Raw genomic sequence first — 27055 nt, 5'->3', positions numbered from 1 at the left:
CTCTGCTGGACACCCTGGAGCCTCCTCTTCCCTGCCCTGCCAGTGCACTGCAGTGTAACCACGGGCCAGAGCTGCTCCAGGCCAGGGCACACTCCCTCTCCGCCTGCCCTGTGACCTGGGGGAGACATAGAGAGCGGTGCAGACCTTCTGTGGGCTCTGCAGGGCCCAGGCCTCAGGAAACACCAGTGCAGAGTAGAGAGAGGTGATTGTCCCACTGTGCTCTGCACTGGTGTGGCCTCACCTCAAGTGCTGTGTGTAATTTTGGGCACCACTATATTAAAAAACATATAAAGCTGTTAGAAGAGGGTCCAAAGGAGAGCAACGAGGATGGTGAAGGGTCTGGAGGGGAAGTATTAGGAGGAGCAGCTGAGATCACTTGGTCTTTTCAGCTGGGGGAGACTGAGGGGAGACCTCACTGCTGTTACAACTTCCTCATGAGGGGCAGAGGAGGGTCAGGCACTGACCTCTTCTCTGGGGCAACCAGCGACAGTACCCAAGGGAACAGCATGAAGCTGAGCCAGGGGAGGTTTAGGTTGGTGTGCTGGTTTTGATGTGGATAGATTTAACTCCCTTCACAGTGACCAGTATCAGGCTGTGTTTTGAATTTGTGCTGAACACAGAGATGTTCCTGTTATTGCCGAGCAGGGCTTACACAGAGCCAAGGCGTTTTCTGCTTTTCCTACTGCTATGTTGGCAAGGAATCGGGAGTGCATGGAAGGCTGGGAGGAGACACAGTCAGGACAGGAGACCCAAACTGACCAAAGGGATATTTCAAACTAGATACCATCGTGCTCAGTATATAAAGCTGGGGGGAAGAAGGAAAGGGAGATTTGGAGTGATGGTGTTTGTCTTCCCAATCAACCATTACATATGATGGGGCCATGCTCTTCTGGGGTTGGCTGAACAACTGACTGCCCATGGCAAACAGTGAATTCTTTGTGTTTGCTTGCGTGTGGGGCTTTTGCTTTTCCTATTAAACTGTCTTTATCTCAAGCCACGACTTCACTCACTTTTACCTTTCTGATTCTCTCCCTTACCCTGCTGGTGGAGGAGTGAGTGAGCTGCTGCGTGGGGTTTGGCTGATGGCTGGGGTGAAACTACCACAGAGAGGTATTAGGAAAAGGTTCTTCCCCAAGAGGGTGGTTGGGCACTGAACAGGCCCTCAGGGAAGCAGTCACAGCACCGCGCCTGACAGGGCTCAAGAAGCGTTCGGTCAATGCTGTCGGAGACATGGTGCGGTTTTAGGGGGCTCTCCTCCGCAGTGTGAGCGGCTGCGCTGGGATGATGCGCAAAGATCCCCCCCCGGCCTGAGGGCGTCCCCCACTCCCGACACTCCGTAACGCCGGGACGGGGCGGGCCCTCTCGCGCGCCGCCTGCCGGGAGCTGTAGTTCGGCCCCGCCCCGCCCGCCTGCGCCTTTAAGCGCGGCCGGGCGCGCGGGGCATGCGCTGAGTTGTTGTGACCCCGCTGCTTTCGGCGTTACCGGAGAGTGCCGCGAAACCCCCGCGGCGGCAGCGCCCGCCCCGCCCCGGCCCCACCGGCACCCCCGGCCGAGCCCATGGAGGAGCGGGCGGAGCGGGGCGGAGGGTCTGGCGCGGAGGGCCCGGCGGCGGTCGCGGAGATCCGCGCTCCCGGCCCGCGGCCGCTGCGGCTGCTGGAGTGGAAGGTGTCGGTGGGCGCGGCGGTGCAGATCGGGTCGGTGCTGGCGCTCTGTGCGCCGCTGCCGCCGCCCGCCCCGCCGCCCGCCGCCAGCGGCGCCCCCGCCGCCCCCGGCCGAGCGCAGCGCGGCGGCGCCGAGCGCCGGCTGCGGGCAGAGCGGCCCGGCGTGGTGCGGGAGCTCTGCGTGCGGCCCGGCCAGGTCATCGCGCCCGGGTGAGTGCGGGGCGGGGGTCGCGCTCCTTCCGAGGGGCCGTGCCGGGCCCGTCCATAGCGCTGCGCGGGGAAGCGGCGGTGCGAGGAGGAGGAAGAGGAAGGGCGGGGGGCGGATGGTACTGCAGTCCCACGTTTCAGAGCGAAGTCCTTCGCTGTGGGCCCTGCCTCGCAGGGCTGTGCTTCTCTCCACCTGCGTCGGGGTTCTCTGAAAGCTACTCTTACTGGTAAAGCTACTAGGAAATCACAGAATGGGTCAGGTTGGAAAGGGACCACAGTGGGCCGTGTGGTCCAACCTCCCTGCTCAAGCAGGGTCATCCCAGAGCGCATGGAACAGGTTTGCAGGAGACTCCCCAGCCTCGCTGGACAATTTGTTCCAGTCTGAGGTCACCCACACAGTAAAGAAGTTCTTCCTGGACATCAGTTTCTGCCTGTTGCCTCTTGTTCTAAAATACTTCTTGTCTTTTTTAGTTTGGCAGTTCACTCTTAGGTTGGTGCAAAGCTTGCATAGCAAATGCATCATTTCCATCAATAGTCAGAATTTTAATAGGAAACAGTGGTGTGGCAAGACATTTTAAAATTATATATAATTCTGTCAGCCTAAATGCTTTTAATCCTGTAGATGTTTTAATGTGCAAGGCTTCACAAATATAAACGAAGTAGTGTAATTTGAACTTTTAGAGTAGCAAGGGATTAAATGGGACTTTTTTCCCATAGGTTAGCAATGGGTTTTTCTTGATAAGTCTGTGTGTTATTTGACTTCTAAATTCTTAATTGCCTGATAGTGGGCCTCTCAGATTTCTAGGTTAAATTGGGCTAATGATTTGCTACCCTGTACTACAAGCAGAGTTTTTTTTTTCAGCAGGAAACTAGTGAAACACTCTACTTCCTCTGTTTTATGAGACCAAGCTATTATTTTCTTTGATTGCAGTTGTCTTGATTTTGGAGTGGGTGCAGCCAGGCCTAACTTTGATTGAAAATTGCTGGTGTATTCTAAACGTCTGTGCATGGGGGTGCTTGCAAAAGTTCAGAAAAAAAAAGTGATTAATTATTCTGTCAGTTGGTAATATAATGTGCTTTAGAGGTGTAGGCTGTGTCTTCCTTGCTACAGAGATATTTCTGAGATAAAAACATGACTTTCCTTTCATGTCACATCGGTGTTTTGCTGTTCATCTCATGAAATGTGGACCATCTTTAATACCTGATACAGAACAAAGGTACTATATATGCTATGTCAGAATAAAACGCATCTTAAAAATATAGCCTGGAATTTTAAAACACCATGTGCATGATGAAATTCATCTTGACAGTGCTGAGTAGAGAAGGGGAGATGAGATAACTTTGTCTCTTAATTGTGTTAGCTAAGCACTTGAGTGGAAAACCAAAATAAAATGCATTCTGAATGATAATGTAATCAATTTAAAGTAGACTGACTCTCATGTAGCCACATTTTAGGTTTAGCTTTTCTTAATGTAAACTTCAAGACTTGAATGCACCAGTTTTTACACAATGCTTTTATTGAATGTATCTAGTCTTGATTGGCTTGATTATAGTTAGCAAGTCCTTGCTTTGAGACAATTAGAAAATAAACAGTGTTCTTTATTTCTGTAGTTCTTGTCTTCTAAAACTTTTAATACCACTAAAGTTAGTCTTTGGTACTGAACATTGCTAAGTGTTACATGTCTGAAATTCTGAGTTTTCAGTGTGCATTCTGTGTCATGCTGTACTGGTATTTTCTGTGTGAGTGCAAAAGCTCAAGTGCAGAGGTAAAATAAGCATGACCTAAGGGTAGTAGAACTTGTCAGCAACTGAAGACATAACTACATTTCCTTGGCCACTTAGAAGTTGGTTTTCTTTGGTGAGCATTTAATCTCTTGCCTGTTGCTTCCTAGTTTGTGGAACAGAAGTAATAACATTTTGTTTCCTATCAGCAGTAGTTCAATATGTGTTCATGTTGTGCATTCATAAAATGCAGGTATGATTTAAGTAGGTAACAGCTGAAATTTCATTGTCTCCAGAAGATAACCCTTTTTCTAACCCAAACTATTCAGGCTGGTAGTTGCCATACTGCCATTAGAAAAGTGACCCCTATCAGTTTAGCCCCAAATTCTCTGTAAACCAAAGATATTTACAAATATTTGTCCAATCCTGAAACGCTGTAGAAACACTGCTTGTGTTCCAGGTGTTCTTCCCTTTTCACTGGAAAGTGAGAACTAAGTTGATCAAACCATCTTATGTGAGGGTTATACAATGTGAGTGGCTGAGATGTTTTATGTGTCAATTTGATCATTATTTCCGAAAATAATGACGTCTTTTAGCACAAGTCTCTCCCTATTAAGAAGATGCATTTCCAGCTTCTTGTTATTTTTATCAGGCATGAAATGAAATCATTCTGTATGTGAAAGTAATTTTGCGCAGATATAGAGCTTAATTTTCCTGTAGTTTGGTTACCCACATTTTAGCATTGACAGGAGTGCAAAACTGTCCACAGAGGAGAGGATGGAGTGGTGGTGACAGCCCAAGGGACACAGGAGGTGGCTTCTGCTTATTCTAGCAGAGGAAGGCTTGCATCATGTCAGTCTGGGACTTGGGAGAGGAAGATGTTTGACCTGTTAGGACATTAAATAGCACGGATGACAGTAAGCAATTAACAAAAGACCTTTGATGTTAATGAAGTATAATATCTTGGGTGGCAGGAGTAACAAATGTCAAAAATGCTGCACTGTGTGTTGCTAGTGGCAGTTGCCCATCAGTGTTAATCATTCTGAAGCTGCTGCAGGTATATCAGGATTCTGGGTCGGGTCAGCATTAATGTTTTTATGTGACTATTTATATAAGCATTTCTAATATAAAACGATTGGCTGCTTTTGGGCCCTGCTGATGAGATAAGACTACTGGAAATCTCTTGTTTGACTCACATTAGCAGAGTTTTGCAAAATATTTATTTTGTACATTTTACCTGTGTATCTTTGTGTCTTACTATGTAGCTTTAATAGCAAAGACTCGCACTGTTCTACAGAGCATATTAGTGTTGTAATAAAAATCTTGCTTAAACTGATCTGGACTCTAGTGAAGCAAAACTTGTATTTTCTCTTTTTGGAGAAGATAGCAGGAAAGAAGTAGGAATTTGTTCTCTAAAACTGTAGATTTTTGTTGTTGATAGTGGGTTTTGTTGTGTCAGAAACTTGATTATATATTAAAGTATATCTTCCTTTGGTTATCTAATGTCACAGAGCCTCAGGGCTTACTTTTACCACCCAAGTGATGAGGATGCTTAACCCTGGACCCCAGTACTTTGCATCTTACAATCTTCCAAGGGGAATAAAATTCTAATGAGTTGCAGTATATTTTGAATTGATGACACTTGTAACAAAACACGTTGCGGGGGGGGGGGGGGGGGGAACACTTGGTGTTTCAGTTAGAATCATAGAATCGATTGGGTTGGAAAAGACCTCCAAGATCATCAAGTCCAACCCTTGGTCCAACTCTAGTCCATTTACTAGATCATGGCACTCAGCGCCATGTCCAATCTGTGTTTAAAAATCTCTAGGGATGGTGAATCCACCACCTCTCTGGGCAGCCCATTCCAATGCCTGATTCCTCTCTCTGTAAAGAATTTTTTTCTGATATCCAACTTAAATTTCCCCTGGCAGAGCTTAAGCCTGTGCCCCCTTGTCCTATTGCTGAGTGCCTGGGAGAAGAGACCAACCCCCACCTGGCTAGAATTTCCCTTCAGGTAGTTCTAGACAGTGCTGAAGTCACCTCTGAGCCTCCTCTTCTCCAGATTAAACAACCCCAGCTCCTTCAGCCTCTCCCCATAGGGCTTGTGCTCCAGTCCCTTCACCAGCCTTGTTGCTCTTCTCTGGACTTGCTCCAGCCCCTCAATATCCTTTCTGAACTGAGGGGCCCAGAACTGAACACAATACTCAAGGTGTGGCCTCACCAACACAGAGTACAGGGGAAGGATCACTTCCCTGGTCACAAATGTTTTCATAATATCCTGACAAATATTCAATGAGCTTGTAAGAGTCTTCACAAATCTTCATTTCCAAACACTGAAGCTTGTTGAAGAATACTTAACAATCTCAGCTCACTCTATCTCCTGCCTAATTCCTTTTTATGCTTGGAGTCATCCGATTATTATTTAATAAGTTTTGGTATGCATCTTTCTGACTTGTTTCCTGTCCCTCTTTTTTATATTTTTTTTTTTTATGTTTTTTCCCCTTTGCACCATATATTGTGATACTAAGAAAGCCTGCTTTTTAATGCCTCTCTATGATTTTTAATTGAATTGGAGATTGAAAATGATGCAGGTTCTAAATGAGGGGATTTTGTCTTCAGTAGTTTCTCCTGTTCCTAGTTCTGGCACCAAATAACTTGGGTGCTCACACTGTAGCTCATTGCACTGAGTGATAGAGGACAAAGTTCCTTTTCTTTACATAACTTGTGTTTTCACAAAACCTGTAGGATTCTAAGAGAATCAAGCTCCTTGGTCAGGTTTGGTTGGAAATGGGCATCAGGCTTGGAAGTTACCATAGCGTGGTTGGAGCTGCCTTGTGCCTGCAGTTTTTCTTAGTGTGGCTTTCTCGTTATCCTCAGGATAAGAGTTGGCTGGAAAGGATGCTCAAACTTCTGTATGCTGTCAGCTTGTGTGGAGTAGGGTGTTGGGTGTTGGTTTGCTCTCTCATCTGGTTTTTTTCCTTTCTATCCTTCCCACCCAGTCTCTTGCGAAATGGTCCATAGCAATCAATTCCCGCTTTTGTCTCGTTGCTGCAACAGGAATGTGGTGTAGGGAAAGGGAGGGGAATTTATCCTTTGTAGGTCAGAACAAAATGGTTGCGTAAATGCCAGTAGAGTCATTAGGGGAATAAATGATAGGCTGGCACTGGGAAATACCATTATTGAGGTGGTATATGCCCCATATGGCGTTTTGTATGATAGTCTTTAGTAACACTTGCTCAGACTAAGCAAAGGTTTTGTGTTCTCCAATGCAATGGGAAGAAAATTGTTCTTTAGTCGTGTGATGGGACTGAAGCTATTTAGATTGGGGATAACTGGGCTGGTGCTGGTTGATTTATTATGCAAAATATAATTCATCAGAACCATCTTGATGCAGAAGGATCATTATGTAAAAAGTGACAATACACCATATGGATTGCACATCAATTTTTCCAAGTATGTTCTTTATTTAAGGAAAAAATTGGACTATCGTGAGGCCACTATAATACCAGTAAAACAAAGCCAAAACAAAAGCAAAATTGCTTTCCTACAACTGTTCTGAGACAAACTGTAGATTAAGGCAGTGATTTAGACACATGGAACTGAATAATGCCAGTTTTTTTGCACTGTAGTGTTTGCTGGTTTAAAAATTACATCTAAGATTTTTGCATCATTCAGCTGGTGTGAAAGGCAGAGGGTCTCAGTCCAGGCTTAGTGGAGTGAACATGTGAATTCACATTCACAGAAGGGAGGGTGGCAGGTGTTTCTAACCAGGGAAGCATCACTTGACAAGAAAAGAACTTCATTGACTTTACAGCTATTTATTATACTTGCCCTTTATAACCTGGGTAGCCTTCTGAAATGTTGTGCTCTGCTTTAGAAGTGTGTTGGGATTCTGAGCTCACATGATGGTGTTGATGTCACTTGGCTGTTGCCAGATGTGGAGCTGCTGCTTCCTTGGTTTGAACCCTTACTGTATGACTTATTACAGTCTTGTTCACAACTGCTTTTAAAGGTGTTAAGAGTTGTTAAATTTTCCTGTGTAAATGTGTTCATTTGGCTTAACAGCAATTCCCAGAGGAAAACACGCACAATGTAGTGTCGAGATAGAAGCTTGCCACAATATCCAAAAAAGAATAGATGGGAAGGAAGGTGTAAAAACGTGAGGATTCTGCATCCTGCAGTCAGTCTTTCTGTTTTACTTGTTGTTTAGAAACAACAGACAAAGGGACTGTGACTGCTTAAGTGTTTGGTTTTGGTGGGGAAGGTTATGAAATGATTGCAGAAGGTGTAATGATCTCTGTTAATAGATGCAGCTTTCTAGGCAAAGGGGGAGAGATCACAGGATCCTCCCAGATTTCTTAAGCACAGGATGAGGCAAAACCCAAGTTCATGGCTTTGCTGCCCGCTGTGTGTGTGAAATGGTTTCTTTCTCAGTCACTTTTCTCAACTTTGTTGTCCAGGCTGTTTTGGCGTTCCTGTGTTTGTGACCTGCAGGTGCAGTAGGCAAACCACATTTGTTCAGATAGTTACTGGTGCTCATGACTCTGGGTAGAAGGAATGCAGTGGTGAGTTGGTCTGGGAAAAGGGGAAATTATGTGCCTTTACCTGAAGGAGAGGGGTATACCTGAAAACAAACAAACAAAAAAAAACCCACACACACACAAAACACCCTCCCCCACAAATAAAAAGAAGTGTCAAAGGTGAGATTAGTTTGCTAGACTGTTGTCACCTGGATTTGCAGCGGTTCATCTGTGAGAACCATTCCTTGGTACCTGATGTGAAAGCTGAAGTGTGGTTTGAGAAAACTGCAGGTTTCAGTTAATTATTGTGCTGTCAACTAGAAAGGTGCACAGCCACCTCTCTGCCACTTCCACTTTTTGAATAAATGCCACTTAGTCTGGCAGGGTCATCCCAGATGTACGTATGTGCTTTGTCTAGATTTGGATGACTTACATTTTTGATCCTGCTGTCAGGTGGATGTTCCTCAACTCTAAAGCACAGTTTTACATCAAGTATTTGGAAACTGCTGTCTTACTACAAACAATGCAGCCAGAGAGGGGGCAATAGAAATGCAAATGCATAAACCAGTAATGGCAGTTTGTTGTCAATAATAATGGGGGGAGTGGTCTGCAGAACTTTTTATTGTTTTAGTGAATTACCAAGATATAACCACCTATTTTCTTCTGTTATTAGAAGTACCACTTAATACTAAAGAAACAACTTCCAGAATGTAGAGCCTGCATCTTTCATATAGAATGAATTCAGAAGTAGACCTTGTTGTTTTGAGGCAGTTATATGTAAAAATATAGAAAACCATATTCTTCACCTTTTTAAGAGTCTCCCGAATAATACTGCCAATAATATTGGTTTAAAATAATATTGGTTTAAACCAATAATATTGGTTTAAAATGTTCTAAATTTAAAAAAAGGTAAATCATATTTGGAAGATTTACTAGATTTTATGTAATGGGCACTGCTAAACCATTTGGGTTTTTTGTACCTTTTTATTCTACGTTGTTAACTTTTAATGGTGGCTTTTTAAAACACACAGGAAGCTGCACACAGATGTGTGCATGGAAGGTGAGAGCGGGTAACCTGCTTGCTTGTAGTGTGAACGCTTCTCCAGAAATAAATGGAAGTATTTAAAGCCTTGCAAATCGTGGACACAGACTTACTTCACACTTAAGATGTTTTTCGTATTATAAATAAAATCCATAAGCTCTGGGCCTAAATTTCTCTTGGCATTCATGACGTAAGTCTAAACCTGAATAGACATCTTGCCTGAAAAATAGAAGGAGAAAGTTCACAATACTTGAACTCATAATTGTGAATTGTTTGTGTTTAACAGGGAAAAAAAAATCTCAATACCCATGATTTCCCCCTTAGCTTTGGAGAACTAAGATGAAGTGTTGAAGTGTGAAATATGTTTTCTATGAGCTGCTGCTTGCACCTGCTTTATATAGTTGTCTTTACCCTCATGTCTGCATCATGCTAGGATAGGGTATAGTGGTGCTGTTTGGGTTCGGGGTTTTTTATTTTATTTTTATCAAAAGGCATGGTTTGTTTGGGTGAGGCTTTTGGGAGCTCATGCATGTTTGAAATGCAGCTTTCTCTGCTTGTCCTTGAGTGCAAGTCAAGTGGCTTCTGTAGTGAACTGCTGAGATGTCTCCCAACATCTTGATGAGGCTGCAGCAAAAGGGCCATGTGTCCCTGTGATCCTATTTTTAATCCATAATTCAAAGGCTCTCTCTGCTTTCTCACAGGTATTAATGAGGGATAAATAAATATATAAATCCAGTGGTTAAATTCTCTTACATGGTGTATCAACGTGATTAAAGCTTTGAAAAATCCTTACTGCAAAACTGCAGTCCTATGTGTAACAGAGGCTGTGGTTTCATGTAGATTGGTCTTGAGGGCTCTTAGTAGTGGTTCTAAATGCTGCAGCCACACGTCACGAAATATTTTTCCAGTATAAGCTAATAAAAATGTCAGTGTTTTAGAAATTTGAGTACATTAAACTGTAGAAGCAGGCTTTAAGTTGAATCTGACTTCATCTGACACCTAAAAGATTGCATACTCTTTATTTGTTCCAGATCAGTTCGTTAATTCAATAGTAGTTGATATTAATAATCGTTGATCTGAAGATGTGCTCATTTGGTATTTTTTCCCTTTGACAGTTTGCCATTAACGCCTCCTTTGAGGTGCTGCAGAGCCAGGGCAGGGACTTCTGTTCGCTTTCACACCAGCAATCTTATATTGCTGCATTAGTACAGTTTTGCATCTTCTAATGCTAATTGCAAGGATATATATCATCAGAGTGAGGGCAGCAGCTTTAAGTGATCAGTGACAACTTGGACAACAAGGCTGGTGAAGGGACTGGAGCACAAGTGCTGTGAGGAGAGGCTGAGGGAGCTGGGGGTGTTTATCCTGGTGAAGAGGAGGCTCAGAGGTGACCTGAGGAGGAGTTGTATCTCACTGAATGTAAACTGTTTCTGGACAAACAATGCTCATTTTCATTGAACTTCTTTGCTAAACCAAGGTTGGAAAGTGACATTAATATATATTTCAGTGACTTTTAAATTTGTGAAATTGAATAATTTGAATACTTTGTTGTCTTTTTCCCCAGGTTGCTGCAAAGCATGTATCTTAAGGGGCTGACACCCAAGTCATAACAATTCCTTGAATTGTTTGAATCTGCAGTTATTAATCTAAGTGTCTGATATCTAGCTGCAATAAATGGATGACCTACCTCTTTTTCAGGACTGTCTTGGTGAGGCTGGAAGGATGCAGCCATCCTGTTGTTATGAAAGGCTTGTGTGCAGAATGTGGTCAGGACTTAACTCAGTAAGTATTGTCAGCTCTTTTTTCCCAGCTTCTCCTTGCTTCTGATCAGGGGTCCAAGCTCACCTTCTCTCATCTAATAGAATCATAGAATGGCCTGGGTTGGAAGGGACCTTAAAGATCAGTTAGTTCCACCTCACCCCCTGCCATGGGCAGGAACACCTTCCACTAGATCAGTTTGCTCAGAGCCCCATCCAACCTAGCCTTAAACACTTCAGGGATGGGGCATCCACAGCTTCTTGGGACAACCTATTCCAGTGCCTTATCACCCTCACAGGGAACATTTTCTTCCTTTTATCCCATCTAAACCTGCTCTCTTTCAGTTTAGAGCCATTCCCTGTTGCCCTGTCAAGGCACTTTGCTAAATAGTCCCTCTCCAGGTCTCTTTTAGGCCCCTCGGGTACTGGAAAGCTGCTATAAGGTCTCCTCTGGTTCTTTCTTCTTGGTCTTGGTAGTCATGAATCATACCTGTAATATTATCTGTGAAATGGTAGGTAGTAGTGGCAGGGGAGAACAGTATTCATACTTCCTAACATAAATAGTGCCTAAGGAAACATGGGAAACATAAGGAAAGTTGAGTGGGAATTTTCTCTAAAAGTTAAATTTCAACACAGAGGACTCTTTCACATTTGCTTTTAAAAAATATATCTGTTGAGATTGACTCATTAAATTGTTGCTTAAATTTAGGAGGTCTCAATATATTCATTCTTGATCACATGATTAATAGTGTAATTCTATTTTTTTACTGAAAAATTGCTGCTTGTAGTCAGGAATTCATGTTCCTTGTGGATAAAACCAACACAGGTGAAAGGCACGATCTAGGCCAGTTTTGCAAAGTGTCTTTATTTACTTCTGCTATTTACACAAGGCACTTGTTTTGTTATCCTGAAACTTTCAGCTGCGTGCCCTCTACACCATAGTCACAGATCCATTATTTGGAGCTACATTTCAGTTTAGCCATTACATGGATTTGTAACTGGGAATATGAGTGAATAAGTAGCCATAAGGCTACTTGACTTACATTTCACATTACAAATTTAGGACTTAATAACTATGCATGCTCTTTTTCTGTAGAGGTAGCGTAGGGTAACTTAGTACCTTATGTAGAAAATGTAACGAGCATGCACACAGATGTAAGTTCTCATCACATTGCTTTCCATGTACTGAGGCTGAGAGTTCTATGGTGTGTCAACAGTGACTTAATAAACCTGAGAATTTATCTGTGCAGATGTAAATAGCTGTGAGGTTATAACAGACTCATTAATATGACCTTGCTTTGTTTGTATTGTGTTTGAATGGGAGATAGCTTGTCTTCAGTGCTTTCAATTTAAGCTTCAGAACTGTTTTCCATTTTTTGTGAAATATTTTGCTGTGAAACTAAAAGAATTTAAGCCTTAGGCCAAAATAAAGAAAGCGAATTTGAAAGATGATTGTATTTCTCCTTTGCTCTGTCTCATTGCTAATGCACTTGGTAAAGATAATGTTTCTTATGCATACCAAATAACTAATTTAACAGCTGTTTTCCAAAATGGATTGTAGAGTTGCTTGTATTTTATAAATTAATGTCACATTATAATTTTATTTGGCAGGAAATACTCTGGTTTCATTTTAATTATGCTCATTAGATTTATTTTATGAACATTATCCTGTAAAGCAGCACAGGTGGACTGAATATTGAGAACAATATGTAGCCAGTTAATGGTTGGATATAACTTTCAGTGAGAAGTTAAATGTTCATATTTTGTAAACAAATATTATTTGGTAAATACAACAAAATCAGGGTAATTATGAATAGAGCTTTGTCTGCCCTGAATAAATACTCAATTTGGGGTTTGAACACAGTCACACCTAAATATTGCTATACTGCTATAACTTCATTAAAAATTCAGATAAATTCAAGGTGTCCAGTTAATTAAATTTTCTCACTTACTGCTTCTTACTATGTCTTATGTTTGTGTCTTCATTTTATGCAAAAAGACTTATACACATGAAATAATGTATTAGGTCTGTTAAGCCTACATCAGAAGGCAATTCAAAATCATTGATGCTTTTCTTGCTTGAAGAAAAACATAGAGGCAATTGCATCCTTTCTGTTAAACAGTTCTTAATGCTGATTCAAGTGATGGTCTGAAAGAAGTTAATTGTTTTTAAAGGCTTGATTAAAATGTCACTCAGGGTTATTCTGAACTCTGAAGCAAAGGATGTAAGATGCTAAAATGTACATGTAAACTTTGGACCAAATGAAATATCTTTCATTCCTGGACATCAATAATGCCATTGATGATACAGTAAAAGCATATCTGTCTGTGGTGTCTGCCTCAACACAGCTCATTAACAGCTGTTCCTCAGCAGCTTGCTTGTTACAGAGTGAAATCTGGGTTAAGTTTAACTGTGGTTGTAGATCTGATACCAAATCTGGTCCCTGGTAGGACTGGTACTTGAGAGCATTAAAAGATGTGCATGTGTCACATGGGACAAAATTTGCACAGTAGTATTTTTAGTGTTGGGGAATCATAAGTTAGGTGTCAGAGTTACCAGTAAATTGATCTGTGTAAGCTGGAAGCTACTGATACTGATGCTGTGTAGGGTCATTTGGTCAGTTTTGAAGGAATTTTGTATTTGTATGTGCTCTCACACTCTGACTTATATATACACACAAGGATGATACCTATTCTGTATGTATTAATATTTGTTTGTACATACATGCAAATGTATAGTGTAAGACTGAGTGTATAACATACACATAAATAAAATAAATATATGCATCCACGTAGTTCCTCGTTCTGTTTGTGCCAATGGGAAGAGTATGTATGGGGGTTTTTTGGGTGCTTGTCTTGAAGCAGCAGTCACCTGTTAGTCAGTCATCTGTGTGTGAAGAGTAACTTTGCCTATCCTCAACTCAATTTTTTTTTGTAGTCTGGCTTGGAAAAAAGTAGACAGTTGCCTGCAGACTGATTGCTAAAAAAAGGAAAGGAATAGTTTTAAGTTGAAATGATTTGGTAATAAGTTTATAATTTGTTTTCTAATGCAAATCAGTACATAGACACATGTTTTATTTTTACTGTCCTTTGCCATGAAATAACCATGTGGAACTAGACTTATTATAGGGACTTTTTGCAGGGACTTTTCCAAGCTGCTTTGATCTCTATCCATTTTGTCTAGTAACTTGCATTAACAAAAATTTGTAAAAGTGTGTTGGTCAAAATAGCTCTTTTTAGTCATAGTTTTTTGGTAGGGGCTATTTTGATACTACAGATTTTAGCATGTTCAACTTTTCACTAAACTGTTATTCTCTTTTGATGCTTCCTTTCCCTGTGTGCTTAGGATACGGAGCAGGAATGGAAAGCAGTGTGCACCATTATCCACAGCAACTGTGTCAATGGTTCACAGTGTCCCAGAACTGAAAGTTAGCTCTGAGGTAAGTACAGTCATGCTTTCTTTATTCACACCTTTCACAGTAGCTTTACAGTTGAGAAACTTAGTAGTTTCTGGAATGTTGTATATACTTCACACTGAAAGTTTGGCTTCCCATTGAAGAGGAATGTATTAAATGATTGTAGATTGCTTGTTTTCAGATTTGATACTGGTTTTCCTAGAGCTGTGTACTAAAAAGATGGCACTTTTGTGACAGTAGCGTGAAAACTTACTAGTGAAATGTTTTTGTCTCTAAGGATGAGCAGTTAATGGAAAGCTCCACCAGCTGAAACATACTCAGACCTTGTAGTGTCTTTGAAACCTTGCTTTACTCTTCACCTTGAAATTGCTCTCACTAGATGTAGTGAAGCTTGTTTGTTTGCAACTTGCCTGTGCATTAAAATTATTTCATTATTTTTCAAATATTTTGTTCATCTGAGTTGTCAAAATACGCTTGTTTATCCCTCAGTTTGTTTAGGGGGCAAAAATCATGTGTATTTTGAAGATAAACAGTGCCTTCCTTACCAGCCTGATCTTTTTTTACTTTATTATGTTGCTGCTTGCTTTTTTTCCTGGTAACTCTTGAAAGAACTGGGAAGATACAAGCAGCTGGAGGTGTCCCTATCATAGAGGAGACTTTAAAAGGGCAGTTTACACTTGACTGCTACTGCTTTGTAATGCTCCAACTTAACTTTGCTTTTAAGTTTATCTGTCTTAACACTGCAACTTGCACTCAAAAGTGGGTCAGGTGAACACAGAGGTTAATGTGGTACTGTGAAAGTTTGTAAATGTGCACAGGAGGAGTAAACTTCCCTCAGATTTACAGGAGTATAAAATCTTTATTATTGTCCACGAAGAACTACATGATCTTAATGATATAGGTCTGAAGGCATATATTCTTTAATCTGAAGTTGCCAGTTATTCTGTGATCTGCAGCTTCAGTTTTACACTCACTTCTGCTTTTGTCAGCCAGATTGTACCTCACTGATGTAAAATTACTGAATGTAGCAGATTTCTCAGACCTACTGTCTTGGGCTGAGCTGGCAAAACGCCAACTGTCCAAGACAGCGTGAAAGTGTTCTTCCCCTCCAACCAGCCAAGGGAAAAAAGAAGAGGGAGAGAGAGAAAAAAACACTTCAAACTAGGTTTATGCTGAAACTAACTCCATGTATTTATACAGAAAAGAGAAAATTAAGGGAGAACTACAATATAACACACCCTTACACAAGTTACATATATATATAACAAGAAATAACTTCCCACTCCCCAATTAATACAAAGTGTATCACTTTAAATCTCTAAGTATTCTAAAAGACACCTAGCAAGACACAGAAAGAGTAACAACAAAAATGTTTCTATTTCCCTGAATGCAAACAAAATGCAAGCAGAGGCAGCAGCAGGAGCAAGGCCTGCTCCAAGACAAAAGCTGGATCACGTCCGGCTTGTACCTCGGCCATAGCAGAACTGACCAAGCCACTCCCACACACTGGATTTTACACCCTTTGAGATGATGTAGTATGGTATGGAATACAATATTATTGGCTAGAGGAAGTCAGCTGTTAGCTAGCTCAGCCCAGCTTAAATCAGCTGACACTTTCAGGCCTAGTCTGAACTTTAAAACCTAAATTTAGGCCCACCTGGCCAAACCCATAACACCTACTGATAAACTTTTCATTTGTGTGGCCCAAAGCTGATGCTATTTCCTCTCAAGACTCTGGGTCTTAAATTAATTTGGTATTTACTTATTTATTAAATTGGTAAGTTGTTGTGTTCAGCTTATCGATTTTAAGAGTTTCAAGTGTCACAAAGATCTGAGAGTAGACTTTGAAAGCTGCCATTGCTACAGTTATGTTGAAGTGTCATTTCTTATGCAGTTATTTTGTAGCAGAACTACTTATCAAGCTTACAGTACACAAAAGACAGCGAGCCTAATTTTATTTAAGCTTAACAGTGAATGTTTTTGTTACAGCAAGCTGAGCAGCTGGGAAGGGAAGATCAACAGCGACTACATCGAAATAGAAAGCTGGTGCTCATGGTAGATTTGGACCAGACATTGATCCATACAACAGAACAGCACTGCCAACAAATGTCCAACAAGGTATTTGGTGTTAACTCTCAAGCCCATGTAGCAACACGAACGTTTGTAACTATATTCAAATGATGATTCTTTAAGACAACATTCTGTGATTAGGTGAAATTGTAGTTGCAGAATAACAGAAAATGAGAAGCAAATCTTCTGAAATATGTTCCTTTTTCTCTACATTTAAACTGACAGTTTTCTTTCTTCAATTCATGCTTTCCTGCACTTTTGCATTCTAATCACTTTAAGAGAAATTTCAGGTAGCTATTTTTAATCTCTGCAATTCACAAGCTGAGTACTCGGTAATGAGACTGTTTTCCCTCCAAATCTGAGGTGGATATAATGAATTACTGTCCAAAGCCCCTTTTTGTGCAATCCTGTGTGTTGCTACGTGTGCCATTCCATAAGTATGTCTAGTGATTTTTTTATCTTTTTGGGTATTTTTTGGGAGGGGAGGATAGGGTTGTGTGTTACTTTTTGATTTCTTCATGAAACACTTGTCATTGGACTGATGCAGACTATTGGCTTGTAACATTTCTAATTTGGAAGTTTTAAAACTAGAAGCATTTTGAAATGTGCCTACAGCGTCGCAAATTCAAATGTCAGTATCATGCAAACTGTGATTGTTTAGTAATTCTTTCTTTCCTCTTGCCATTCGTGCATGTCCAGTCGGTTCAGCATATGTTCACATTTGCTAACAAAAAACAAGCGATAAATCTACATTGTTGTAGAGTGAGGAATGAAATAAAGAGGAAAGGAAACTGAATATTCAACTGAAGTATTAAAAAGAACTTGTGTATCTGAAAGGCTATGCCTTTATATGTGTTAGAAGAAAAAACTTTGCAAAATACTGAGATTTTTTAACTAGAATCTTTGTCTACAAGCTTCCTTCCTGGTTTGTTGTCTGATAGTTGTTTTCCATAGATGTAATAGTTTCTCATCCAACAGTCTTTCTCTGAGCTCAGTAAGTAGTATCTATGTGGAGTTCACTGAGAGGTACTGACTAGGGTGAGATCTTAAACTTCTGAAAAAAGCAGCTTCAGAAATTTCTCAGCTTAGTTTGCCACAAGTAAAGGTGTGAGTGAAAGCCACCTACATCATAAACTTTTCAACCGTACAGACTCCTGCATTTGAAAACCTCATTGCTGGACTGCCTGGCACAGAGAAAAAATGTGCTTTGGATTTTATTCATCCACATCATCTTGGGGTCAAAAACTGGCTTTAGTTTAGTCAGACCAAATAAAGGCAGTGGAAGTGATGGAGGAGGGCACTTCTGTAATGCTGGCATTTTTGTTTGCTATTTTGATAATATTCAACATGCTTTTTCTTCTAGGGAATATTTCATTTCCAATTAGGTCGAGGTGAGCCGATGTTGCATACACGTTTGCGTCCTCATTGTAAGGAATTCCTGGAAAAAATTGCCAAGCTCTATGAATTACATGTTTTTACTTTTGGCAGCAGGCTGTATGCACATACAATTGCAGGTGGGTACTATGTTACATTTAACAATATTTATGCCCTCAGTCTTCATACTCATATGACTAATTTTCTGTCTGTGGTTGTTTTCAAGTATTTGTTCTTTGTGCAAAGCCATCTCCTAAATAGTCCAGGAACTAGAATTCTTAGCTTGTTTACAGGACAGTGCCATATGGCCTGTAAGTGTAGAAATAATCCCTTTTTCCCCCCCTCCATCAGATGTACTTTGCTACCCTGATGGTTGGACAATCAGATTGTGGCATGACAACAAGTGCCTTCTTACTGAATTAAGAAATTATGTTGATTGGCTCTAAAAATCTGCAACATCACTAAACATCAGAAATATAACTGTTCCATACCAATCAACAATGTGAGATTGTCTCCTCCTGTGGGGAACACCACCCCCCCATGTTGTTTCTTTCCACTAAAGGAAATGTTGCTGCTATAAATCAATTTACAGCAGTTCTGTTTATGTCCTGGAGCTCAGATGCACTTCAGGAAAAACACAAATCTAGCTGTATTTTTGCATATTCTTCCCAAGAACTTAGGAATATTTTCTCCTAGTAACTGAAAACTTGCATTTAAATTATAGCAACAGTAGTCTATTGTGTGGGTCACTGGCTGAAATTTTTTTTTGGGAGTAGAAAAGAAACCTACCCTGGTTATGCAAGGATGTGGATCAGAGTCACGTTAGGAGTGTTTAAACTGTCAAGATGGGGCAAAAGCCAATTTTAGTCTTGCCTGGCAGAATAGCATTTTATCTTCAGACTTCCCTTTATCAAGTTTGTTGGTCTAAGACTATAATAAACAATGTTTTATTTTGACTGCGTGTCAAAACTGTCTGTGCTGCTGCTCCATGTCTTGCAGCTTTTTTATGTTCTTTCACATCTTTTGTGTGTGTGTGTCATTGCCAGGAGAGTTAGGAACAACACTGTCCCAGTGATCCCACTTCTTGGCAAGAAAGGAAGATTCCAAAATAGTCAGAGAGCTAACTAGCCTAGTTTACTCCGAAACAGTTTAGGAAAAAAATTGTAATTAGACAATTCTTTATACATGTTAAATACCACAAAAGACACTTGTAGTGACAAGTGTTTGGCTTCTGAATGATAACGTACAATATTTCTGTGATAAGATTGTGATGCATATTTATGGTCTTCAACTGATTCTCCTTGAAAGAAGGTTTGAGAGGCATGTCCTGTCCTGCCCATCCAAGTGAACCTTTCTACATTACTCAGTCTTTATGGAGTGTATTGTTTGCAGAATCTTCCTAAAGCTTTGTTGGTCTCACTGTTGTATTATACTTTGTGTACTGCTAATGCATTAACACTTCTGTGCCCTGCTGTTCTTAGACTTTGTCTTATGTAGCAAAAGGGGAATGGTTTCTTATGCACTCGGTTTAAATACCTGGTGGTAAGAATGTGGGTGGTTAATCTTCCTCACCTTGATCTGCGTGCCAAAATCTGGCATGTGGCCTAAGGTCAGAAGATGAATACCAAATAAAATCAGAAGATGCATGGCAAATAGGATTTAGAGCCAGGGAGAAGAATGAGTTGCAGAGATAGTTAACTCATGATGTCTAAATGCTTGATCTTCTCTTAGTGTGTGATTTAGTCCTCTGCCCCTTTTAATCTCAGAGCTGAAATGTGGATTACCCTGCATTCCCTGTGGTAGGACAGAATGATACTTAAAATGAGACAAGCCTCTCTGTGGGCATCATTCTAAAGCTGTTCTATTATTCCATAGACGAAATAGCCACCAAATGAGCAAGTGGGTATTGCTGTTTCCTGACATCCCCAGACTTCGGGACTTTTGCCTGAAGCTGTCTTACCTCAAGGGCATTCAAACTGCAAATGAATTACTTGTGCTGTGAGGGTGATGGTTTCAGTTGAAATCTGTGGAGAAACAGCTGATACAGCCTTTGGTCCCTTACCTGTGCAACAAAGATGCAAGAGAGAAATACGTAGCTGATACATATAGAGAACACTTGATGGCAGTATTGGTTAAATGATCTCTCCAAGAAAGCTGTCAGTTTGATACTTTATTGTTATGCCTATGTTAGGTACAGAAAGAACTTGTAATAAAATATTGGGGGTTTTTCCATAAGAGAAAGGTTGTTTGCTTAGCTCCTCTATATTCATCCTATATTTCTTTGTGAAATCTGAGCCCTGAGCTGCCCCTTTCATGTCCTAAAAGTCTTTTGCGAACAGATGATGTCTTGTCATGTCCTCTTCTCTCAACTCAGCTGTTAAGTGGAATTATCTGATATTTGTAAACACCATTTATATCTGCTGAAATAATTTATCCTAAACCTTTTCTTTGTTTGACACGTTTATAAAGTGATATCTGGTAGTATGTTTAGGAAGATGAGTTTTGGGTTTTATAATCTAGAGCTCCCTACAGTATTTCTCTACTACATAATTATTTTGGCCAATTGGTGCTTAATTTTTTTACTACTTAAGAGAAGTTTGGTATGTTTAAAATGCACATCAGCTTAAAAGCTAGTGGTAGGAATCAATGCCACAGTGAATTTTGAGTTCAGCAGATTCTTAGGCAACAATAAAGCATTGATTGTAAAAGTACTCCAGTTTTGGAGTGAAATCCAGAAAGCAGACTAAGTTGAGGGTTTGTTACAGCAAGTGTATTACAGTATGTATTTCAATAAATAATTAGCAGAGTAGGTGTGTATTTGTAGTCACCAGTGCCTCTTGGTCTCCAATTTTGTTGAAAGTTTGAGTCAACAGCTCTTTCCAGGTTATAAAGTAGGATCTAAAGTAGAACTGGAGGTGTAATCTGATTCTTCAGAAGTTCAATTTTAATTTTATTTATAAAAGGACTTCTTCACATTCATGTTGGTTCTAACTGTTATATCATCAGCTGGGAATTGCTGTCTAATTCAGTATTTCAGATTTGGGAGTTCCCCATTATGAGTTACTTTTCAACATTGCATCTTCTGATTTATTTTTTTTTTAACGTAGCTCTTATTTACAAATTTGTTTTTGTAAGACAGTCTGTATAAGATCAGGTAACACAGCTTGATAAGACTAGGTGCAAAGACCCAGACTGAGATAATGGAAAACAAACCACTGGGAGAATAGAATCTGCTAGATAAGTCTATTGAATAGACCTTTGTAATATGGCAAAGGATAATGGTAGTGTCTTCCGTGTGCTGAAGAAACTTAAAGGCATACCTAGCATGTTGTCTCATTCATCAGAAGCTCAATTTGTCAGCAAGTCTTTGTCTTCAATCATTTTGACTTCTACAGAAGGCTTTAATTCTTTAAACATGCTTACAAATGAGAATTTCCTCAGCATTTACCTTTCTTCTGTAGTGTTTTTTACAAACAGATATTTCTCCAATTAAAAAAAAATTCTGTCAGGAAAATTTATCAGCCCTAAGGAAGCAAACTGTGACTATAAGAATTATTCAGGACATGGTGGTAGGCAATGGATAGAAATAAATAAATAAATCATACAAAGTTAGGAGTACATCTCTGGATCACTTGCACTGTTTCTCTGTATTCAACGAGTTTATATATAAACACTTTTATTGCTGAGAGGTCATAGAAACTTACAGAAGAGTGACTGGCATCTAAACAAGTAATGTCTTTGTTAGTCTGTGTTGCCTTTTCTTGAAGAAACAGCCATCAATACATAGAGAAAGCTATCATCAGTTTGAACCCTCACATTTGTTATTAAAAGTTAATATCCAGTGTGCTCTCATCGAATTCTAAATCTCTCAATATGTAGGTGTTACGACCCGCTCCTGGGAAGGGATGGGGGTAACCTAGGTTGTTATTAATCATTCCCTTTGGGGTGGATTAAAGTGAAACGACACTAGATAATCAGTGTTTATTTTAACAATTCTGTGTAATGTGACATAGAAAATAACCTTAGTTGGGGGGGGAAGATGCATAGGGGAAAGAAAGACAGGAGAAGAGTCCAGGACAGCAAGGAAAAAGAAGAGATGAGAAAAGATTAGAATGGAAGGGTTCGTATATTCACCGCCCCGGGATCCAGCATTGCATTTCAGCAGTCCTGCAGGCCATGGTCTCCATCTGCAGATGGTGGGGGCCAGGAACAGAACCCCAAATTACCAAAGTCACCAGTCCATTTTTATACCCTCAGCATGCCTTTTGCACCTCCTCCGAGGCAGGGGGTTGTTTTCCATGAAGTAGTGTCACCAGCTGGGCTGTAAACGCCCAATATTCTTCCCACCTTTCATAATGGGCGCCGGGTTCATGTGAAGGGCAGGGTAAGGCTCTTCTTGCCTCTTCAGGGCTTGACATTTTTAGCACTGGAGGAAGGGATCGGCCCCAACTGCCCATCAGGGGTATAATGCAAAAGTCAAAAGCCTGTCAAGTCTCTTAGAATGTATAAATCATTAACCGTTTCAGTCTCTGACAGTAGGATATGAGAAGATTTTTATTTTGAAGGTGGTAGTTTTTCATGAGGGTTTCTGAGTTCTTTTTGTTACTGAAAGCAGTATAATAATGATTTTATTTTTTAAATAAGTAAGTTGAACTGTAGCCTCTATGTAGTTTTATCATGGAGGAGGATATCTGCAACTACTTGTTGTTCTGTCTGCAATCATAAACCAGTTAAAAGTCAGTGTTTTAACTAAGCGTTTGTGCTCTATCCTCTAGTTGTCTTGTTTGCTCTTGAATGGAGTAGAACCATTGAATAGCCTTTTCCAAGGTTTAAAGATTGTATTGACATACTGTTGCAGAAAAATTATATATGATGAAAGAAATCTTACCTCCTTTTTGCCTGAGATGTGAAAACATCAAGATTGTTTGTTATATTGATTTAGTTGACTAGGGAACATCTAAAAAAGAAACCAAACCTGTAAAGAATTTTTTTTAAAACTCCAATACTGTTTTCTCTTACTCGAGTAGCTTACCTGTGAAAGACCTGACTGCTAAGGTGGGCTTTTGTCTTTGCAGGTGGATCTTTGATGAGCTGTATCCTCAGTGTATTTTTAGTTTCTTGATAAACCTTTACCACAACATTACCTTTGGTGTGCTACCTCATCTCTAATCCCTGGTAGCCAGAGTTACTGCATTGGAGCTTTTTTAGTTCAACTTCCCTTTTCTTACAGTTTTAGTTAGACTACACTACTGCAACTGAGTCGCTTATTTGTGGTTTTACCATGTAATCAGTGCACTCCTGTCCAATGTAGTGTATTTCAAACAAGTAGTAGAAGAGAATTTTGTTGGGAGGAACAGCAGCTTGTATGACAGCTTTATGTAGTTTGTCAAAGTATCTGTGTGAATGGCAATAAATCTTTGTAGCTAATTGTCTCAATTCATTATGCCTAGGTACTGCAAGGGTCTCACTACAGGGGATGATTCTTCAAGTTTGCAGCAATTCTTAAGCATAGTCGGGTGAGTTAAGGTTGAACCTCTGTCCTTAACTCGGAATTTTCTTGCTTTTATGGGTTTTAAGTTATTCCAATTACTCATTAATATTAAATACATACAGAATCAACTTTCAGAGGTGATAACTGATTTTTTTTTTTAATTTTACCTTCCGTTTTTGAACTCCCAAGTTAATGTACTTCTGGGAGCTGGACATCTGAAAGGACTTGGACGTGTGTTCTGTGCAAATCTCAAGGCTCCTTGAAAGAAAATTAAAGTTGGTCCTTAGAGTCTGTAATGATTTTGAACTCTGTTTCTGACTATAAGATGGCCACCATTTAAAATAAAAGAAAGTAAAACTTTAAAAAATTGTTCCCAAGTAAATGTTGACTGCCTTGTATTATTCATAAGAATGAAGTTGATGCTAACTTCAGTGCAAATTCAGTAAAATGAAAAATACAGATTAGCATGTAAAAGGCCAGTTTCTTTCTAAGTGATTACGTGGCTTTGATCTGGTCACAAAGGTGAACTTCATTATGGGAAGCTACAGGTTCAGAAGCATGTGCATGTGTGTTTGTACACCCAAGTCACCACTTTCCTAAATAATGGCATTTTACTTTAAGATCAGCTAGCATAGCTTCTGTTTTGGTTTGTCTTTCTTTTTTCTTTTTTTTTTTTAAAGAATGCAGTCAGAAAAGATACTGCAACTGGTCCTAAATATTTCTAGGAATCCCAGGATATATTAATTTATGTGTAAATGCACTGAAGTAGTTGTTAGAGGTACAACTTAAAACCTACAAATGCAAGAGCTCTGGCTGAAACTGTCCCTTAACTTGCCCACTGAGCTTAAGTATTGCAGCACATTGCTGACTCTTGAGACTTCTCTGCAGTCCCCAGGAATAATGAGCTAAGGAGAGCATTTAGCTTTAAAGAACCAACTGTAGAGAAATAAATGTAAGTTGCAAAAATTGTGTATCTATTCCCAGCTCTGTCTCTCAGCCTTATTAATTTGGCTGTCACAAATTTGGTTACTTTCATTTGTTTTATTGCCACCTCGAAATAAAATAAGATGGGATTTCTAAAATTTATCCCACTGAATTAGCTACAAATACTTGACTCACTGTACTTTCTCCTGTATAATCTCTTACCTTAAAATTGTCTGTTAAACTGTTGTTGTGCAGACCAAAAGAGCTGATTTACACAGAACATCAACAAGGAACAAACATCTTGAACATTAACTTTTTAATTTCTTCTTCCAAAAGGATTTTTGGACCCTGAAAAGAAGCTTTTTTCCCATCGGATATTGTCACGGGATGAATGTATTGATCCATTTTCTAAAACAGGGAATCTTAGGTATGTATACAGGTCTTAAGAATTATACAACACTGGGCAACAGAGAGAGAAAATACACTAAACAAAATAAAAATTACTCCCTCTGTACTGCATGTGTTTATAGTCATTCTTTATCTGCCTCTTAAATATCAATACCACCTCAATAAAACCGAGATGTTAAGCATTGCAGCATTTCACCTACTTAATGGGTTCTGTGGTAGCAGAAAACAGCAAGTGTGAAGCAGTGTCACTGTGTTTTTACTTAGGCTTTTTATTCATGTGAAAAAACCCCACACACTCTGTCATGTAATCATGTATAAAGACTTGTGTGTTGGGGGTTTTTTTCATTAAATCAAAATTCTCAGTTTGAGGTTAATTCATGGTTGGATATGTAGTGTTCTGGCTTTCAAGTGTGCCATAAGCAGTTTCTGTTCTCTAGGCTTTCTTGAAATTAGGTCACCTAGAGCCTTGAATTCATATTCTAGTCTAAATTCAGGTTCAGATCTTTTTCAGAGTATAAAGCCAAGATTTTTTTCTAAGACATACATATTTAATCTAGCTTTTTGAAATACTAAAAATTTTTACACCGCAGCATCTGTCTTTAGCAAATGAAAAGCATTTTTGTTCTCTTGCTGTTTTTTTATATGCAAGTCTTCTTTCTTCTCCTCCTGTGTGATAGGTGATATTAGTACTTTTGCTTCCTTTATGTTGGATTGGATGATCCCACTCTTTAAAAACTCTTCTTGAGCCTTTTTCCTGTTTATATATAGGTAGTTTTTTTCCTGTTTATGTATAGGTAGTGTATTGGCCATGTGATAGTTGACTTCAGGCTTTTTGTCAACAAAAACAGTGAAAAGTAGACTGAAATGTTTTAATGTTTTGCAGAGGTTTGTTGGTTTCTGCTTCAAGCCTTTGGGACACAGATTTTTAAAATAGGGGTTTCTTTTTTTATTAGCTTTAATTTGTTTGAATATTGTATTTTGAATTCTGTAATTTTAATATTGCTGGGGTTTTTGTAAGGTAATGTATAAGCATGTTCTGTAGACATGCTCATAATAACCTAGAACATCAACAGAAACCGTTCCTTGCTATATAAATTTCTAAAATTAGATCAACTGTTTTGTCTCTTAGAGATCTTTTTCCATGTGGAGATTCCATGGTTTGCATCATTGATGACAGAGAAGATGTTTGGAAGTTTGCGCCCAATTTGATAACTGTGAAGAAGTATGTGTACTTTCAGGGGATAGGAGATATTAATGCACCTCCTGGCTCCAGAGAAATACAAATGAAGAAGAAAGGTATTTAGGTTGTTTTTAAACCACCTTTGCAACTTTGTTCACTTTTAAAACACGGTTGATATAAGTCATTGTGTGCTCTTACTAGTATTGCAATTGTGCTTAGATAGGCAATCCTAGACTGTTGTAGTTGACTGCACCAACGTGAGTAGTTTAGTAAAACTGGTCTATTCCTGTTGAGAGCTTTCCTTTTGGCAGGCAGCTGCAATGGAAGTGGAGTCCTGGTAATAGTGTTATGGCTGAGAGCTGGTTTGGCAGTACACCAAACTGCTCAAGAACACGTAGAGAGGGACAGTTTCTTCCCACACCCCAATGTAAAACATATCAGTTATTTCTGTTCTGTAGGTTTCTCCTTTTTGGTCCACTTTCCTGCCCTTATGACTTAGAAGCAATAGCTAATAAACTCTGTACTCAACATAGTGATGAAAAAGAATGTTCTGATCTCTGCTTACCTCCCTGGCTAAATCATGGTCATAAAATTACAGTGGGATTTTTAGCACTAACTGAGCATGTTGTTCTGGCATTTGACACAAAAACCTTATGTTCAGTAGTCTCACCAGCATAAAACACATAATGGATTTAGAAGGTATACATCTGTAGGTTAGTATTAATTTGGGGGCAAAATGTATTTGAAACACAATGTCATAAGAAAAAATTGCAGGGCTATTTTTTTAGCCAAGGATTTTTTTTTATTTAATACATATAGCATCGCTGTTTTTCCCTTTTGAACTAGAGGTATCCAATCTGGAAACAGGAATAATATTCTTAGCCTGAATCAGGCCATTGTGATGAAGGACGTCTGCACCTGACTTTGTTACTTGCAGGACAAGAACATGCGCACAAAAGGGAGACTAAGTAGAGTGACTTCACACAGTGTTCCTGGTGAATGTTTGTGTGCAAAGTTTTGGATGTCTGCAGTTTCTTTAATTGTTTGCAGAAGGAGAAAGGCATCTGCAGAGACATCCAAAAACTATTTTTCGGCCTTTGAGTTTTACCTTTTTACTTGCATTCCATCAGAGTCTCAAATGAAGTTGCAACAGCGTCTTTGTATTGCTAAAACATATGTATCTTTTCAAGTATTAAAATGCAATTTTTTTGTTATGAAAAGTAGGTAATATATTGAAGACATGGAAGTTTATAAACAAAGTTCTTGTACTATAGTTCTGGATT

At 39.7% G+C, this 27055-nt stretch overlaps 1 protein-coding gene across 1 annotated transcript in view; it reads left to right on the top strand.

The window, feature by feature from the left end:
* The first annotated feature begins 1435 nt into the window (after positions 1 to 1435).
* The window catches only part of CTDP1 (CTD phosphatase subunit 1), a 106764-nt gene continuing 81144 nt past the window's right edge, over positions 1436 to 27055 (top strand). The window contains exons 1-7 of the mRNA XM_071553481.1: positions 1436 to 1871; positions 10851 to 10934; positions 14256 to 14349; positions 16315 to 16443; positions 17759 to 17909; positions 24521 to 24611; positions 25722 to 25888. Coding sequence (XP_071409582.1) covers positions 1558 to 1871; positions 10851 to 10934; positions 14256 to 14349; positions 16315 to 16443; positions 17759 to 17909; positions 24521 to 24611; positions 25722 to 25888 — 1030 coding nt within the window. The 5' untranslated portion in view covers positions 1436 to 1557. The remainder of the gene's footprint in view (positions 1872 to 10850; positions 10935 to 14255; positions 14350 to 16314; positions 16444 to 17758; positions 17910 to 24520; positions 24612 to 25721; positions 25889 to 27055) is intronic.

The sequence above is a fragment of the Pithys albifrons genome, chromosome 4, assembly GCF_047495875.1.
Source record: "Pithys albifrons albifrons isolate INPA30051 chromosome 4, PitAlb_v1, whole genome shotgun sequence".
NCBI lineage: Eukaryota > Metazoa > Chordata > Aves > Passeriformes > Thamnophilidae > Pithys > Pithys albifrons.
This window is presented reverse-complemented; position numbering and strand designations above follow the sequence as displayed.